The sequence below is a fragment of the Dermacentor variabilis genome, chromosome 8, assembly GCF_050947875.1.
Source record: "Dermacentor variabilis isolate Ectoservices chromosome 8, ASM5094787v1, whole genome shotgun sequence".
In the NCBI taxonomy this organism is placed as follows: domain Eukaryota; kingdom Metazoa; phylum Arthropoda; class Arachnida; order Ixodida; family Ixodidae; genus Dermacentor; species Dermacentor variabilis.
In genome coordinates, this window is record NC_134575.1 from 62541070 (window position 1) to 62558083 (window position 17014).

The 17014-nt window shown below is 41.4% G+C and overlaps 1 protein-coding gene across 6 annotated transcripts in view; it reads left to right on the forward strand.

Annotated features, from left to right (window-relative positions):
* Positions 1 to 16163, forward strand: part of LOC142590274 (uncharacterized) — a 34782-nt gene extending 18619 nt beyond the window's left edge. The window contains exons 4-14 of one of the 6 annotated variants that reach the window (XM_075702248.1): positions 1042 to 1077; positions 2181 to 2213; positions 3246 to 3278; positions 4127 to 4159; positions 5004 to 5036; positions 5877 to 5909; positions 6303 to 6326; positions 8146 to 8175; positions 13018 to 13076; positions 13214 to 13285; positions 15994 to 16163. In XM_075702248.1, the coding sequence (XP_075558363.1) occupies positions 1042 to 1077; positions 2181 to 2213; positions 3246 to 3278; positions 4127 to 4159; positions 5004 to 5036; positions 5877 to 5909; positions 6303 to 6326; positions 8146 to 8175; positions 13018 to 13076; positions 13214 to 13285; positions 15994 to 16137 (530 nt within the window). In that variant the 3' untranslated portion in view covers positions 16138 to 16163. The remainder of the gene's footprint in view (positions 1 to 1041; positions 1078 to 2180; positions 2214 to 3245; positions 3279 to 4126; positions 4160 to 5003; positions 5037 to 5876; positions 5910 to 6302; positions 6327 to 8145; positions 8176 to 13017; positions 13077 to 13213; positions 13286 to 15993) is intronic. The other 5 variants (XM_075702251.1, XM_075702250.1, XM_075702249.1 and 2 more) reach the window with 5 other exon arrangements.
* The last annotated feature ends 851 nt before the right edge of the window (positions 16164 to 17014 follow it).

A 17014-nucleotide genomic window follows, 5' to 3' on the forward strand; every position in this document is an offset into this window, starting at 1 on the left:
ATTCTCCGTTTGTTATTGTAGCTAATAGCAAAGCGCTGAATACGGTCATTGACACAAGAGAACTAGGTTCTGAGTGCAAATTGTGACTGACTATTAATTGATATAGTTACATCTGAGCTCCCTGCACTGAAAGTGAGTGCCAGCAATATGTGACGTCAGGAATTGCGGGGTCAGCGGTCTGTCCTCTGTTCGAAAAACCAGCCAACACCATATCAGATGTATTACTCCACCTGCTCGAGCACCCAGTGGTGAAGATAAATATTCGCCATTTAATTTTGCGCGCACTTCCATCCCTCATTGTACAAAGAGCAGAAACCGACTGCCGAGATGCACATGCAAAAGAAAATGATGCGTGGGGGCCATGACGTGAGGTCATTTCCTGCAGTTGTTAACTTAGCAAGTAGTACACAAATGCATGGCTTTTGAGATAGCTTTCTATTCCTCTGAGCGAGCAGTTTCAGGGGTGGAATCCTTTCCTCAGCGCAGCTCAGGGTGCCAAACTGCTGTACGGCTCAACTTCAAGGCTCGATATATTACAGATTCTACAGCACAAGTGCGCTCTAATTTTGCCAGCTTTTTACGGTGCGCTTGCGATTTAAGCTCTAATTCCCAATTCGAGGTCAAATGATACGTTTTATGGCCCCATTAGGAGGTGTGCAAAGCAGTGGCCCATATAGTTCAAACATGAAGGTAACATTTAAAAGATGGAATATTTTTCAGTACCTCAAAGAAGGATTAAAGGTTGTGTCTACCCAGTCAAAACAGCATACAATTTCGGAATTTCTTGCTCTCATGGTATGAGGACTCGAATACATATTACAGAATTCCTTTTTTGGCAACATTTTAAGTGCATTATAATCAAAGCTGCTCAAAACATTCTTTTACTCACCTGTAATCAGCAGAGCACAGCCCTTTCTGTAAGAGTGTCAATTCCATCTAATAGTTTTCCATCATAAACAATGGTTTTGTTTATGCAGTAACCTAACAAGAACTCTTTTTCAACAATGCGCAATGTACTAATATTTCCCCTCCTTTTTTAAGTACCACCGGGCTGCGGTGATCCAAGAACCGCTACAGGTGAGTGCCCGTCTTCTTTGTGTTAAAGCAAATATACACTTTATAGCCCATTACAAAAGAAGGACAAATGTCTGCCTCTTCTGGATTCGTTCTCTTAGAAGCACTCAAATTAAGATTCTTATGCTAGGATTACTGGAGGTGGCATTATCGGAACACCAATAAAGAACAACCAGTATATGTAGCAAGACAAAGCTCTACTGGTTCCAATAAGAAAAATTCTGTCACCACGGTACTTCAGTGTTAGTAGATCCTGTTGCACATCACCACTAGGCAGACACATCAAAACTTATTTATTGAAGTCATTGCTCTGACATTCGATAGGTAGGTATTTGATATCGTAGTCATGTATAAAAGCGAACGTGCCAGAAAGGTAGGAGAAAAAGGCCAGGAACAAATATGTCCCTATTTAGGTGTATTTCCTTCATGCCATTACGCTGTGCAGAACATGCTGTAGTTACGCTTTCATAATGTGCCTCAGAAATGCAGGTATATTTAGTTAACGAAGGCAAGAATCCTACACAATTACGGCTACCGCATGAGTATTGTCTCTTTCTGCGGCGAGATCGCGCAAGTATGTCGCTTGACGAACGTTCACTCTGGCTGCTACCTCACAGAGTAGGCAGTGTTCAATTTAGGCTCCACCTTGCCGTGCAGATAAACGCTGACGAAAACATGGCGCTGCTCAATTCCCGAGAGCGCAAGCGAACGTTCGAAAAGCGGGATGCTCACACGCTCTTACTCCTGATGTAGTTTATTGTAAGGCTGTTTTGCAGCAACACTAAATAGGCTATACAGTAGAAAACAATTCGATTCTGAAAATTTCTCAGCAACAGAAGGTCGCAAAGTTCCTAGTATGATAGTCACGGCGTATCCATTGCGTGTCTCCGCCGCTTAGATGTTCGTTGCTCCACGCAAAGATGAATACCACGCAGACACTTTTGCTTTGAATAAAACTCTGGCGATTGTGCGGGGAACGTGTATCTCGTGACGGTCGGTTATCCAAGCCAAGACGATTGAATGCTGCGAACCAAAAAAAAAAGAAACATCTAAACTGGTGTTAATGATACATTTATTGAAGACCAGTACTTTTAATCCTTGAATAGCTTCAACTACCAGCCCCACCACAGCTACTACAGGTAAGCGCCTTTCCTAAATTTATGGGCAGCATGAACAACGCCACGAACAGATCCTTCGAATCAATGTTGACTGCATGAGAGCACCATGCTGCATGACAATGAAAGTAATATATCTTGAAGGGGCAGCGTAACATGACGAAGACAGAAGCCAGGGACACACAGGACATCGTTCCTGTGTGTCCTGTGCATTCCTCTCTTGTGTGTTCCTGCCTTCTGTCTTCGTTATATTGCGCGGCCCCTTCAAGGTGTTCAGCCAGTACGAGCTCGCCGATATCTCGATCCTTCTAAAGTAATATACAATTGTCGCCTGAGCTGGATCCGTGAAATTTTTGCTTTGCTCCAATCTGTGCATTCAACTTAACAACATAATAAGCTAAGAAACTAGCTTCCTCGAAAAGTAACTTTACTGTTTGAGCTCTTTAAGCCAGCTTTCGTATTTCCGTATAACCGCCACAATGCACGCATAAAAGTTAGGCTTCACGGCTGCATTCACACAGTTTTCTTCTGTGCTGACTGCACTTTTGTGGTTTTAAACTACTTTGTGTACTTAACAGACGTTTGCTTTCTATTTCTGCACAAAAACAACGCCAAGAACGTCTAGCCGTAAGTTAAGGGAACTAGACATTTCGCAATATGTGCATGGCACATTTGGGTGAATGTAGAGTTGATGACAGAGTCGAACAAAGCTGTATAAGAAACAATACGTTACAATGGTTTTGTGTATAGCGGGACAATATTCAAATGAAAACAATATTAACTTGTTTTATGGAAACATATTTCTAAAGGTGGAAGAGGGTATAACACCACAAAGCACACGAAAGCAAAACACAGGCACCCAAACGTCTGGATGAGCCCGTCATAGCGCAAGTCATTTTTATCGGCACATGGCTTCATTGCATGTAATGGAACGATCGAATTGGCCTCGGGAATAATGGTGGTGGTTCAGCTAGCATTCTTCTTGTCAGCAATTTTTTCGTCAAGCTTTATTCTGACATTCTTAATACTCCTGGTGTATCTCACTTACATTAATAGCTCCAACTACCAGCCCGACCCCAACGACTATAGGTAAGCGTCTCTCCAAAACTTATGGGCCGCATGAAGTACGCGACGAACAGATCATTCTAATAAACGTTGACTGCATGAGGGCACCATGCCTCCACGACAATGAAAGTAATATAGAATTGTCACCTAATCTTGAACAATAATATGCTTGCTTTGCTACACTCTTTACGTTCAACTGCACAACCTATTGCGCGTAAAAATTCAAATCCTCGAAAAGTAACTTTTATATTTCACCTTCTTAAGCCAGCTTTCGTATTTTTGTATAGCCAGCACAATGTAAGCATAAAAGTTAGGCTCATCGGCTGCATTCATATAGTTTTATTCTCGGCTGACAGGACTTTTCATGCCTTCAAGTACTTTTTGTACACAATAGATTTTTGCTTTCGATTTCTGCATAGAAAGAATGCCAAAAATGTACAGTTAGAAGTTATGGGAACTATGCCTTTCGCAATATATGCATGTGGCATGTAAGTAAATGTAGAATTCATGAGAGAGTCGAGTTCAGCTGCGTAAAAAAATAATACGCTACAATGTTTTCGTGTATAACGTGACAATATAAAAACATTCTAATTTTATTTTGTGAAAACATATTTTTAAAGGAGAAAGCGGTTATAACACCAGAAAGTATACGAAAGCAAAACACAGGTACCGAAACTCCGGACGAGCCAGCCAAAGCGTCAGTCGTTTTTGTCGGCACATAGCTTCATCGCATATAATGGAACTAGCGAATCCGCCTCGGCCTCGGGAATAATGGTGGTGGTTCAGCTAGCATTCTTCTTGTCAGCAATTTTTTCGTCAAGCTTTATTCTGACATTCTTAATACTCCTGGTGTATCTTACTTATATTAATAGCTCCAACTACCAGCCCGACCACAACTACTACAGGTAAGCGTCTCTCCAAAACTTATGGGCCGCATGAAGTACGCGACGAACAGATCATTCTAATAAACGTTGACTGCATGAAGGCACCATGCCTCCACGACAATGAAAGTAATATAGAATTGTCGCCTAATCTCGAGAAATATAATGTTTGCTTTGCCGCACGCTGTACGTTCAACTAAAGAACATAATGCGCTAAGAAACTCGCTTCCTCGAAAAGTCACCTTTATGTTTGACCTCTTTGAACCAGATTTCGTAGTTTTGAATAACTGCCACAATGTAAACATGAAAGTTAGGCTTATCGGCTGCATTCCTACAGTTTTATTCTGTGCTGACTGCAATTTTCATGTCTTAAAGTACTTTTTTGTACACAACACATTTTTGCTTTCTATTTCTGCATAGAAAGAACGCCAAGAATGTCCAGTCAGAAATTACAGGAACTATGCCTTTCGCAATATGTGCATGTAGCATGTGAGTAAATGTAGAATTCATGAGAGAGTCGAGCTCAGCTGTGTAAAAAATACTACGTTACAATGGTTTCGTGTATAACGTGACAATATAAGAAAACTGTACTACTTTATTTTGTGAAAACATATTGTTAAAGGGGGAAGAGGGTATAAAGCGTGAAAGCACAAGAAAGCAAAACACAGTTACCGAAACTCCGGATGAGCCAGCCAAAGCGTCAGTCATATTTATCGGCACATGGCTTCATCGTATGTAATGGAATGAGCGAATTGGCCTCGGGAATAATGGTGGTGGTTCAGCTAGCCTCGGTCTTGTCGGGAATTTTTTCGTCAAGCTTTATTCTGACCTGCTTAGTCCTCCTGGTTAATCTTGCTTATAATAATAGCTCCAACTACCAGCCCGACCACAACTACTACAGGTAAGCGCCTCTCCTAAACTTATGGGCAGCATGAACAACGCCACGAACACATCATTCTATTAAAAGTCGACTGCATGAGAGCACCATGCCGCCACGACAAGGAAACTAATATAGAATTGTCACCTAACCTCGAACAATATAATGTTTACTTTGCTGGGCTCTGTACGTTCAACTGCACAACATATAGCGCTAAAAAACTCGCTTCCTCAGAATCACTTTTATATGTTACGTCTTTGAACCAGATTTCGTATATTTGAATAACTGCCACAATGTAAACATGAAAGTTAGGCTTCTCGGCTGCATCCCTACAGTTTTATTCTGTGTTGGCTGCACTTTTCATGTCTTAAAGTACTTTTTTGTACACAACACATTTTTGCTTTCTATTTCTGCATAGAAAGAACGCCAAGAATTTCCAGTCCAAAGTTATAGGAACTATGCCTTTCGCAATATGTGCATGTAGCATGTGAGTAAATGTAGAATTCATGAGAGAGTCGAGCTCAGCTGTGTAAAAAATACTACGTTACAATGGTTTCGTGTATAACGTGACAATATAAAAAACTGTACTAGTTTATTTTGTGAAAACATATTGTTAAAGGGGGAAGAGGGTAGAAAGCGTGAAAGCACACGAAAGCAAAACAGAGGTACTGAAACTCCGGACGAGCCAGCCAAAGCGTCAGTCGCTTTTATCGGCACATGACTTCATCACATGTAATGGAACGAGCAAATCAGCCACGGGAATAATGGTGGTGGTTCAGCGGCCTTCGTCTTGTCAGCTATTTTTTCGCCAAGGTTTATTCTGACATTCTTAATCCTCCCGGTGTATCTTGCTTATAATAATAGCTCCAACTACCAGCTCGACCACAACTACTACAGGTAAGCGCCTCTCCTAAATTCATGGGCAGCATGAACAAAGACACGAACAGATCATTCTAATAAAGGTTGACTGCATGAGAGCACCATGACGCCATAACAATGAAAGTATTATAGAATTGTCGCCTAATCTGGAACAATAAGATGTTTGCTTTGCTTCACTCTGTGCTTTGAATTGAACAACATGATGCGCTAAAAAATCTCGCTTCCTCGAAAAGTCACCTTTATATTTGACCTCTTTGTACCATATTTCGTATTTCTGAATAACTGCCACAATGTAAACATGAAATTTAGACTTCTCTGCTGCATTCGTACAGTTTTTTCTTCGCTGTGCACTCTTGACGTTTGAAAGTACTTTTTGTACATAACAAATTTTTGCTTTCTGTTTCTGCATAGAAACAACGCCAAGAACGACCACTCGTAAGTCAAAGGAACTAGACCTTTCGCAATATGTGCATGCTACATTTGGGTGAATGTAGAAATGATGACAGAGTCGAGCTCAGCTGTGTAAAAACAATAGGTTAGAATGGTTTCGTCTCTAACGTGACAGTAATACAAAAACAGTATTACCTTGTTTTGTAAAACATATTTTTAAAGGTGGAAGAGGGCATAAAGCCAGAAAGCATGCGAAAACAAAACACAGATACCGAAATTCTAGAGTGAGCCCGCCATAGCGTTAGTCATTTTTATTGGCACATGACTTCATCGTATGTAATGGAACGAGCGAATCAGCCTATACCACCTGCACCACCACCAATAATGGTGGTGGTGCAGCTGGCTTTCGTATTGTCAGCTATTGTTTCGTGAACCTTTATTATGACATTCTCCATCATCCTGGTCTATCTCGCAAATTTTTAGCTGTTTCTCGCTTATATAAATAACAGAGTAAACTTTATAAAAAAATTCAAGTTTATGTACACACGTTCAGGTACATATTTTGTACGACCTTTTGCAGTAAAAGATAGTTTTATCCTGTCGAGAGAATATAGCTGGAATAATCAAAGAATACTTTACCAGTATCAACCTACTTAGGGGGGGAGGGGGGTACCCTCTTATGTTCCTAAAATGTTGGCATCGTTGCTTTCAAGAAAGCACGGATATTTTTGTTCAATATGTGTGTTTTCCTACGGCGTTGCTTTTATCCACAAAGGCGTGGCACCCCAGCAAGTAAAGTAAACGGAGACTCCGCAACCAGTTGCCTAAGGGTTTTGTTATGCGATGAAGTTCATAAAGGTAGGCTTGTCGCCTTTCTATACGTGAAAAATACGTATACGAATGCTGACGTTCGAACGTGGTAATCTATCTGACACAATGGTATGAATTAAAGTTAGAGTAAATATAGCTTACAAGTTTGTTAGTGCTTTTTGCATGGAGCAATAATTGTTCAGTCAACGTTGAAGGGATGACATTACCTGTGAATAAAGCTACATATATGATTTCGTAGATGCAGCGATATTGCTGCTGCAGCTGCATATTAACCAGCTTCCAAAATTTGAAAAGTAGCTGATAAGCGGCAGTGAGCGATGGAGCGATAAATAATAGGCTTAAACGCGGAAAGTATGGCGAAGATGTTAATAAATATAAGAACACGGTTGGAGCTGACAAGTAGTTTGATACTGGGAGGAAATATTGTTGCGCAGGTAAGATAATACGTCAAGCGGATTATCAGAGGTTCGTGAGGTTATCAACATGGGTGCCAAGGGAAAAGGAGGCAGTCGGGGCAGCGTAGAATTACTAGGTTTCGGAGGTTGGATACCTTCAAGCGATAGGTTGGGGTAGGCTGAAACAAAACACTTGCAAATGAAGATGGGTATGAAACGCTTTCGTATTGCTGTGGACACAACGCTGTCGGATGATGGCACTTACTAGTAGATGGTGAAACCACAGCGTCTTGATGTACAGAGTGTTCGTGTTGCTTTATTTCGTCTTTATTAGTTTTCTCTGTGGTTAACCTCCTTGGACGGTTAGCGTTGTGCTATTTTGGTACTGGCTTTTCGAAACGTTTTCTATTTCAATATTGTTGTTTTATCTAATACGTATCGTTTAGGGTAAAAGGCTTTTTCCGTGAGTAATGTCCCCACGTGTGACATTTAATAAATGAGATCTACACTACAATGTACCGTCGCACCTCAGTGAAACAATCTACAGCCAATTAGCATATGTCGCCAGGCGCTGCCTTGCCGGCGCTCTCGCTTCAGCTTATCGACTTCCATAAAATTTTGTTGTTTTTCGCTTCTAGAAAAGCGTCGGCCTTACCGACCAGACTTCGGTAAGTCTTTACAGTTCTCTTGATACCACAATTGTCCAAGGTTAGCAAGCATTTACAAATGCTCTTTTTATTGAAGCTAGAATACACAAGTGCACGGCTGGTGCATTTTATTCAGCGAACCTTACCATGAAATATTACGCCCCTTCCCCTTATTCGTGAGTGCGCAAAAACATTTTCTCGGATTACTTACCAGTATGAAGTGGAGCACTGTGAGAGCATTATAAGAAAAACATGCAAGTCTCGGGCACTATGGGAATCGATGTCATGCGAAGCATTTCAGTGGTTAGCCCGCTACGCAGCATCTTTTGCGATTACTGAAAATTTGCGAGGTGGCGGAACATGTTTCTGTAGTACGAACAGCTGTGTGTCTCACGTGAGCGTGTTTGTGAAGAAGACACCGGGACGACTGAAATGACGGTCATGTGACGCTGAAGGAATGGTTTCTACTCCTGCCTTTCGAAGCGAGCTTACGACATTCCGACTATTGGGTATGTCATATTTGCTGCACGTGCGTAAGTGAGAGAAACATGGATTGTGGCATTGTCAGCAACCACGTGGTATACAATCATAGGTATCTTAGACAATGTCATGCGGAGTGTCGCACAGTTTCTTGGTACAAATGTGGACTAAAAATACATGGTATTTTGTATTTGGATCGTGTGAGCTAACCTGATAACAAGGTTGGTGCTGCGTTACACCAAACTGCTCACCTAGGCCAATAGTTTATATAAACACGTGCTCTCCCTGTACTTTATTCACCCTGCATCGCCCATTCACCTTGTACCTGATTTTCGCATTGCAAAAATTTGTCACAAGGAAACCGTGATATGATACAGTAGTTAAAATACGCGCCCGCTAGCGAGAAAAATTCATTGGTGTGTGGGAGGTTAGCCGAGCGAAATGTTTCGCATGCTATAACTGGTTTAGTAAATAAGAATAGATCAACGGACAACAGAAACAAAAGATGGCCAACCCATCCATCGCACAAATCTTCGACAACGGACAGCCGTGAAAAACATGAAATAAACAAAGTAAGAACTTATGCTTTATGGCACGGTCCAGCACAAAATGTTGTTCGTCTTTGTGGTGTAGCCAGCGAGCTGGGATAGATAGCATTTCGATTATTAAGTACGATAGAGCTCGACTTAGGCGTTATGTAATCAATTTGACGGTCCCTGAAAGTTGAGAATCATGCGGCGAGGTATTTGTACTCTGTCACTGATGAGAGTTTTGCTCCTTTATTGTCATTGTCCTAACTGTGTGAAGGTCTACTCTCTTGTGAAATACCCACTATTTCTTTCCTTTGATTTTCTATTTTTCTGGGCTCATTGCGCATTCAAGCCGCATTCTTGCCGGCAAAGCTTGCGCCATCATGAGTACTTTTATTCTGCCGACGAAGTCAATCTGAGTCAACTTACGATGTCGATTCTTTCTTAACTACGGCGCCAGAAAAAGACAGAAAAACTTACACCAGAACCCATTTCACGATGACTGAGCATTTAATGAATAGCATTAGCTATTGCGCGTTAGCATTGAATCGATACAGTGGCACAACGTACTTCCACTGTCACAACGATTTATGTATGAGGCGTGTGCGGCAGCGGAACTCTTATTTAGCGCTTCTCTAAAACCACTGGGCCTTATCTAGCGCCGCAGCCTCAAAGATTACGCGTGGCCTCCGAAATACATTGTACTTTGGTGCGTACGAACGCTGAGAAAGGCGCTGTTTTTTCGAACACTGGACCGAGTAACCCAGTTAGGCGGCAAAATTCTCGGATACTAACATAACTATATGCATAGATACGCAGATGCAAACATATATAGGCCGACAGATCCCCAGAAAGTGTGTGAAGTGCCCTAAGAATGCTAAGGAATTAAAATCTGGATGAATGGAGTCCACAGAGTGCTGTGTCCTTACTTCGGTTCCGCCTGTCTTACCGTTGGGATGTCTATGGTGTACCTGACAGCGCAGCTTCTTTTCATGTTCAGGCTAATACAATTATCTTCACCACGCCAGAGCCCTCATGTGACTGCTAGATTTCTTGATCTATCTATGCCAATCTCACTATGACTGAGCGCAACAAAATTGTCGATCTGAGCAGCGTTCTTGTGTTTGACGTAGAACTGGTATGTTGAGGTTCCGCAGTCATTTATTCCATCGAATGCAGTAGCCATACACTATTGCGTCAGCCCCCGTACCCTGTGTCCATGATTGAGCGCCGCACCATCGACGAGCAAGTGGGAGTTAAGGATTAATAGCAGCGGGATAAAGTCAATGCAACCATCGAATGGTCCCTGTGCCTCTCCTGTAGGGCAGGGAAAAAATTGGACCCGCTCACTGAATCAGGCAGTCCGAAAACGGCGTTTGTTAGCCTTAACGGCTTTTATTAGTTTAGCATAATGGCACTTGGCTTTTGTGTGGTGCGGCGCCTCCCACGTTCAAAAAGGAAAAGAATATGAACAACACCATCAGTGGCTTCTCATGACTGACTTACCACGGTTATTTTAACAACAGCGCAATCCTTTGACTCTACTTTCTCTGCCACATGCTACGAATTGGATGCATTCTCACTTGCTTTTCGATGCTACCCTGTTGCTCAACATGAAGTGAAGCGTCGCTAGACGTCAACTATTCTACTACAGGCACATTGTGTCAGAAGAATGTGCACTTCCAGATCCGACAAAGCTTTGACCTACCCCTGAATTCTCCGAAAAAAGTACACAGATTTGCAGCGTCCCCGGGTACTGCTCATAGTCTGGCTCATTTATTTACTACTTCGCCATTGGTATATCTATCGGGAAGCCATTTTTATGGTGGTCATTACCTCCTGGACTAGTCCCTAACTTGCGATGCTGTGTTCCCGGTAATGTGTCGTCTTCTACTCTCACGCCTTCCTCCTCTGCCGCCCCTAGTTCTGCCGCACATTCGCCCAAGCGCCCCCACAGAAATTCCCGTACATGGCAGAGGCATCGGCCTTGGCACTGTTACAGTTAAACGAACAAACGGCTTGGACAAATGCATCTTTACTCTTTCTAATCACTGCACAATATTGGAAGTAAATTTTCCACTAAATAATATGCTTACTTGGCAATCATTTGGGCCTCATGTAATTTTTTTGCCCTGGCTCTACGGTCGTCCATCCATCGTAATAAGTGGTCACCATATCATGTTATCATATCATGACCGGGGTTGTTGGAGAAGTATGGGAGAGGCCTTTGCCCTGAAGTGGGCGTAACCAGGCTGATGATGATGATGATGATGATGATATCATGTCCTGGCTGTCGCCCTTCAAGAATTTGTCTTTGAGGTCGCCTCGCTTGCTGGCTATCACACCTAAAATTTATTTTATGCGAGTTCTTTACAGCTCTGGCCGTAAACATTCGGAAGCGCATTCTCTATCCCGCCCACACCTGTCAGACTGGCCTAATTTTGCAGGCATAATAATGCACGAAAGATCTCACATTGCCATCGTAGAGTCACTTTCAGCAGCAGACAGATCCATATTTAAGCAAATTCTCGATTGGGATATACTTATATTCGCGCTAGCTCTGTTCTGTGTTGCTCCCTTTCACTAACTTTTCACTTCCACGTCACGCCCCTACCCTTATTTCACTATTGCTTGTCTCACCCGTCATCGCCTTCGCCTGCCAATAAATGGACTCGCCAAGTGCGCCACTTCGGCCTACGCGACAGGTACCTATAGGTTCGTGACTACCTCAGCGTCGCAAGTCATAGTTCATAGGCAGCTTTGCTCGGAACTTTCTACAGCTTGCCGTGATCACCCACAATATGTCAACCAAACTTTGCTAAAAACAAATGTACACCTACCACAGCGTTACCACTGGCACGCAGCATGTGACAATATGTGAGTATTTGCCTCTCTTGCCAACTCTACAAGGATCTTCCCTGTCCTTCACGAGCTCCACTAATCTTATGCGTGGCCCAGTCACTGCTGTGATTGTGCAAAAATTTATATATATGGGACCCTCCAGAGCATTTCAGACGGAAACCGCTGAGCGATCGTGGTAATCAAACATCTCACTCCTTATGAGGTAACTTCGCCACTGCCGAGTGCCCTGGCGCATGATGTTGCCCGGTTCATCCTTTGCGACATCATATTCACATTACACAGAACATTATAAGCGGCTTGTATACAGAATAGGAGATCTCATGGTAAAAGAACCGTAGGTAGAATATTCTTCCCCAACACAGCTAAACATTATCCACAGACAATCTTTACACTTTTCATGTCTAGATATCGTGCATGGTCATCGTACAAGGTTCAGAATCTCTAAGAACGCTTTTCGCGTGCATGAAAGTTCTCATTCTAACGAAAACATGATGTCACAGAATGCGGCAAAGGGCCTTTTATGCCACAAAATATTGTGGATCAACACTCTCGGGTGTCATGTTATAACTGCGTGGACAGCTTGCTATGAAACTGAAACAACAGTTCTCGTCGAATGTAATTTTGTTGATTATCATGGAATTACTTTGTTACCTAATACCTGTATAGCTTTATCTATATTTCTCTTGGGCATAATTTTTGTGACACCTAGGCAAAAAAAGGGAAGAAATTATTTATGTTGATAACAAAAAATGGAGTAGATAACAATAATAATGCCGATAACAAACAGCAGTGAGTAAAATTTGTTATCGCGGTATTGTGAGCTACATGTAACAGGATAAGGGCACTTTACCAGCGTAGAATGGTAGCATTTAATGCCGTTTTTTTGTCGATTGTGCAACTTTTTGAATTGGCAGCATTTTCAAAGAAATGCCTATAATTTTTTACATTTTTTTAGTTTATTATGTCTCACAATGTGCATTCTATTTCATAGGGCTCTATTTCGACAACAGGGGCTGCAAGCACAAAGTTTTGTGGTGGCAAAACCGACCCGTAAGTGCAAAGAGCCGCATATGTTTGTCCCTTCAGTTTGCTTAACAAAACCAGCAAACATTACATAGTGTGTTAGAAACGTACGATAGGCATACGTCTTTTCTGAGTAACATTTTTGTCGGTTGTTTTTCTTACAGCTAACTGTTTCCTGCTCGGCCGAGTGTGGTAGGAACAATGTTACCATTCTCACAAGGAAGCCATGCGCAGTCGTAAGAATGCTTGTTACTGTTATACGAAGTCCGTTGTAATTTACTGCACTGCAATACGGAATGCACATGCTCTCCCGCGAAACAAGTGCAATTGTAAAAAGATACACCAGTGCGCAAAATTAGTATTATATGCACGTGCCAACGTTATACATGGTGTCATCAAATCAAACGAAATACTGTATATTTTACGCCAATATTACCAAGTGCTGAAGGGCAGGGCAGTTTGCGAACAAGTGTGTACCTGCTTTTTGTCTTCTTCGCATAGCATATTCTGCCTTCTTTTTTTAACTGGGCACGCGATAGCTTGAGGCACCCCGTATCAAGATTACTCTCGTTTAATAATAGGAAGTGGTTTGTATAGAGCGTTAGTTGGAATCCAAATATCATATTAAGTACATGTGTGTGCTGCCTTTTTTCCTTCACATAACGATGGAGAAGAGGGTGATCGGCCACGTTTTTCGTTAAATAGATATTCAATGAAAGTGGAAATTTGATACTGCTATTAGCGTGAGCTTTTATCTACGCGTATTGCGAATAAGCCTAATTCTTCAGTTACACCTTTTTTTTCTGCAAGCATTTTAAGTTTTTCAATCGAGGTCAGCTCACAACAGTTGAACCTTTTTTTTGGTACGTCCACCGATATGAGGGTATAAAAAACCTAGGCTGTTCTTCCGTCAAAACGAAAGTCGGAGAACTACTTGTTAGATTAGCAGCCTGCATATTTTAGAGTCATGTAAACGTGAGGAAGTTCTTCATATACAAAAACGTGCAGTTTGGCCGTTGCAAAATGTATTATTAAAAATTATTTACTAAAGAGTGGCCCGTCGACAGATGGGCATAGATAGGAACGTTGCTTTCTTATGGCAACAATGCTGCTCAGAAAACTTGCAACGCTTGACTGCCGACTCAGCCAGACTTCTATCGACACACCTCATACCACTGGGATTGCTTCCAAAGTTTCCAAAATTGTCATTTCGTATTTACAGTACATGGCGCATAGTATCTTTACTTACAGCAGGAGGCCCAATAGTCGAAACCGCAAATAAGGCCTCCTACAACTACATGACCAGAGTATATTAAAAAAGGGCATGCACAACAATCTTAGGTGCTAAAAAAACAAACAACAAGCAACAAAAGATAAGCACGCAATAATAACTTCTGATAGAGAATGGCTAAGGATCGAAGGATTCAAACATGTGCAGTTTTAGCCTTTTTTCGAACTAAATTGTACAATGGCATGGCTGATTTCAGTGGATGCGTGTTATTCCAAGTGGATATGGCTAGGAAATAAGCCATTGCTTGCCATAATTGTTTGTCAAATAATATTAAATTGTTTGTCAAAGGAAAACGCGTCATATTATTGTTGGTAATTATATTTTCAGGAAAGAAATTTGAATATCCATATCTAATAAGGACTTTAAGAAGGAAAACTACGGTGGGAAACTTGTGTAGTCTTTCAACGGGCAGGATTTTCAGGGACTAGAACCAAAGTACGGTTGGTTGGGCAATAGAAGAGGAAGTGATGATTCCAAGTGCCTGCTTTTGCATAGAAATAAGTGTAAAAAGATGAGTTCTTTATGTACTACCTCCTAACGTGATTGAGCAATTAGTATGGCAGTGTATAAATGTCTAATATATTAAAAGCAATTTATCTAGATTTAAAAAATGAGCACGTTCTGATAATTGTTCTTATTTCAAAACAAAATTTGTTATGTACAGAGGCAACATGATGATTAAATTTAAATTTAGAGTCAATGACCACACCTAGAAATGTAGCACGATTTGTTTGCAGCATGGCAACATTATTGATACATACTGCTATGTCCGAAGGAAATTTTTTTAAGGCCGTGGAATACCACAAATCATTTTATTACAGTCATTGTGGCTCCAGTTCTCTAAGGATTGTAACAACCAGTCTAGATTTGCAATTAATTCAGAAGACGTGCTACCAGAAGTCATGATGGCTGTGTCGTCAGCGTACAAGAGACATTGGTCTGTATTCAAATAAGAGTCAAAATCATTATTAATTGACAAAAAGTAGTGGTCCAAGAATTGAACTTTGGGGCACTCCTTTGTTAATAAGTTTACGAGACGACAATACACCTTGAATAAACACGCTCTGGTACCGGTCAGATGAATAACTTTTCATCAGGATTAATGCCGGACCTGAAATGCCATAGCTTTCGAGTTTAGAAAAAAATATAATACAGTGAATAATATTATCTAAGACTTTGGTATAGTCGATAAAGAAAGCTGCAGCTATCATAAGACCAGCAAGTTGTGCTCTAATCCAATCAGAAAAAAATACGAGGGCACTTTGCTTTGAATGTCCAAGGCGAAAACCTAAAAGTAAAGGTGATAATATTTATAAAGTTGGCGCAATAATAAACTTGGCATATGAACCGTGTGTTAACAGAATGACCCATTTTGCGAATTTATGCAGAGAAATAAAATGACAGGCTTATTTGTTAACAGCGCTGTGTCCGCGTCGCACTTCTTTTTCTCGTCCCTTTTCGTGCGCTAAAACCTAAAAGTTTTGGAATACCAACATGCCCAAACTTACGGTCTTTCAAGTAAAGAGTAGATTTAGAGAAAAAGAATTTCATAGAATAAAAAAAAGAAGCCGACTTGAGCTACTTCTAGATTTATTGAACATGCAAAGATATTTGATCCACTTTAATCATTTACTTATTGTCTCCATTCCATAGGTTACCAATCCCGGCGGGGGAGCGGCAAGATTTGGGACTAGGGCGTGCCGTGTAGGCACATGTTCTAGCGGATCTTGTTCGCCCACACGCCGCCAGAGTATTTGCCAAGTACGACAAGCAATCTTTCATCGAAATTATCATTGATAATAAAGTGCTTATAAGTACTACAAGCAATTTATTGTCCCTCACGCATCTTTTTGTACTTTGCCCTATAAAGATGAGAAAAAAAAGGAAAGCAAGGTATGCATAGAAAAAGATTTCGAAAGGTACTTGCGGAGCGAGAGATAAAAAATACCAAAAAGGGCTTTATTTCGGGCTTCTTGTCCAAAACTCTAGTTCGCCATTTTTTCGAGTTGTGGTCTTGCGCTTACAATTGACTGTACTTAATTTGTGGTACCAAGTTGTTCAAAGTGTGAGCGAAAAGTATGACAGTGTACAGTTTTATATTTCAACTTCCTCTAAGTCGGAACATCGTGCAACTGCTCTGCTGCATTTTCCTCCTCATCCCTGTTAAATATCTAAATGCTTAAACAGCATCATAATCATCATTAGCAGCAGCATCAGCATCAGCATCAGCAGCAGCACCAGCCTGGTTAGGCCCACTGCAGGGCAAATGTCTCTCCCATACTTCTCCAGCTAACCCGGTAATGTACTAATTGTGGCCAAGTTGTCCCTGCAAACTTAATCTCATCCGCCCACCTAACTTTCTGCCGCCCTCTGCTATGCTTCCCGTCCCTTGGTATCCAGTCCGTAACCCTTAATGACCATCGGTTATCTTCCCTCCTCATAACATCTCCTGCCCATGCCCATTTCTTTTTTTATTTCAACTAAGATGTCAATAATTCGCGTTTGTTCCCTCACCCAATCTGCTCTTTTCTTATCTCTTAACGTTACACCAATCATTCTTCTTTTCATAGCTCGTTGCCTCGTCCTCAATTTAAGTAGAGCCCTTTTTGTAAGCTTCCAGGTTTCTGCCCCGTACGTGAGTATTTGTAAGACACAGCTGTTGTACACTTTTCTC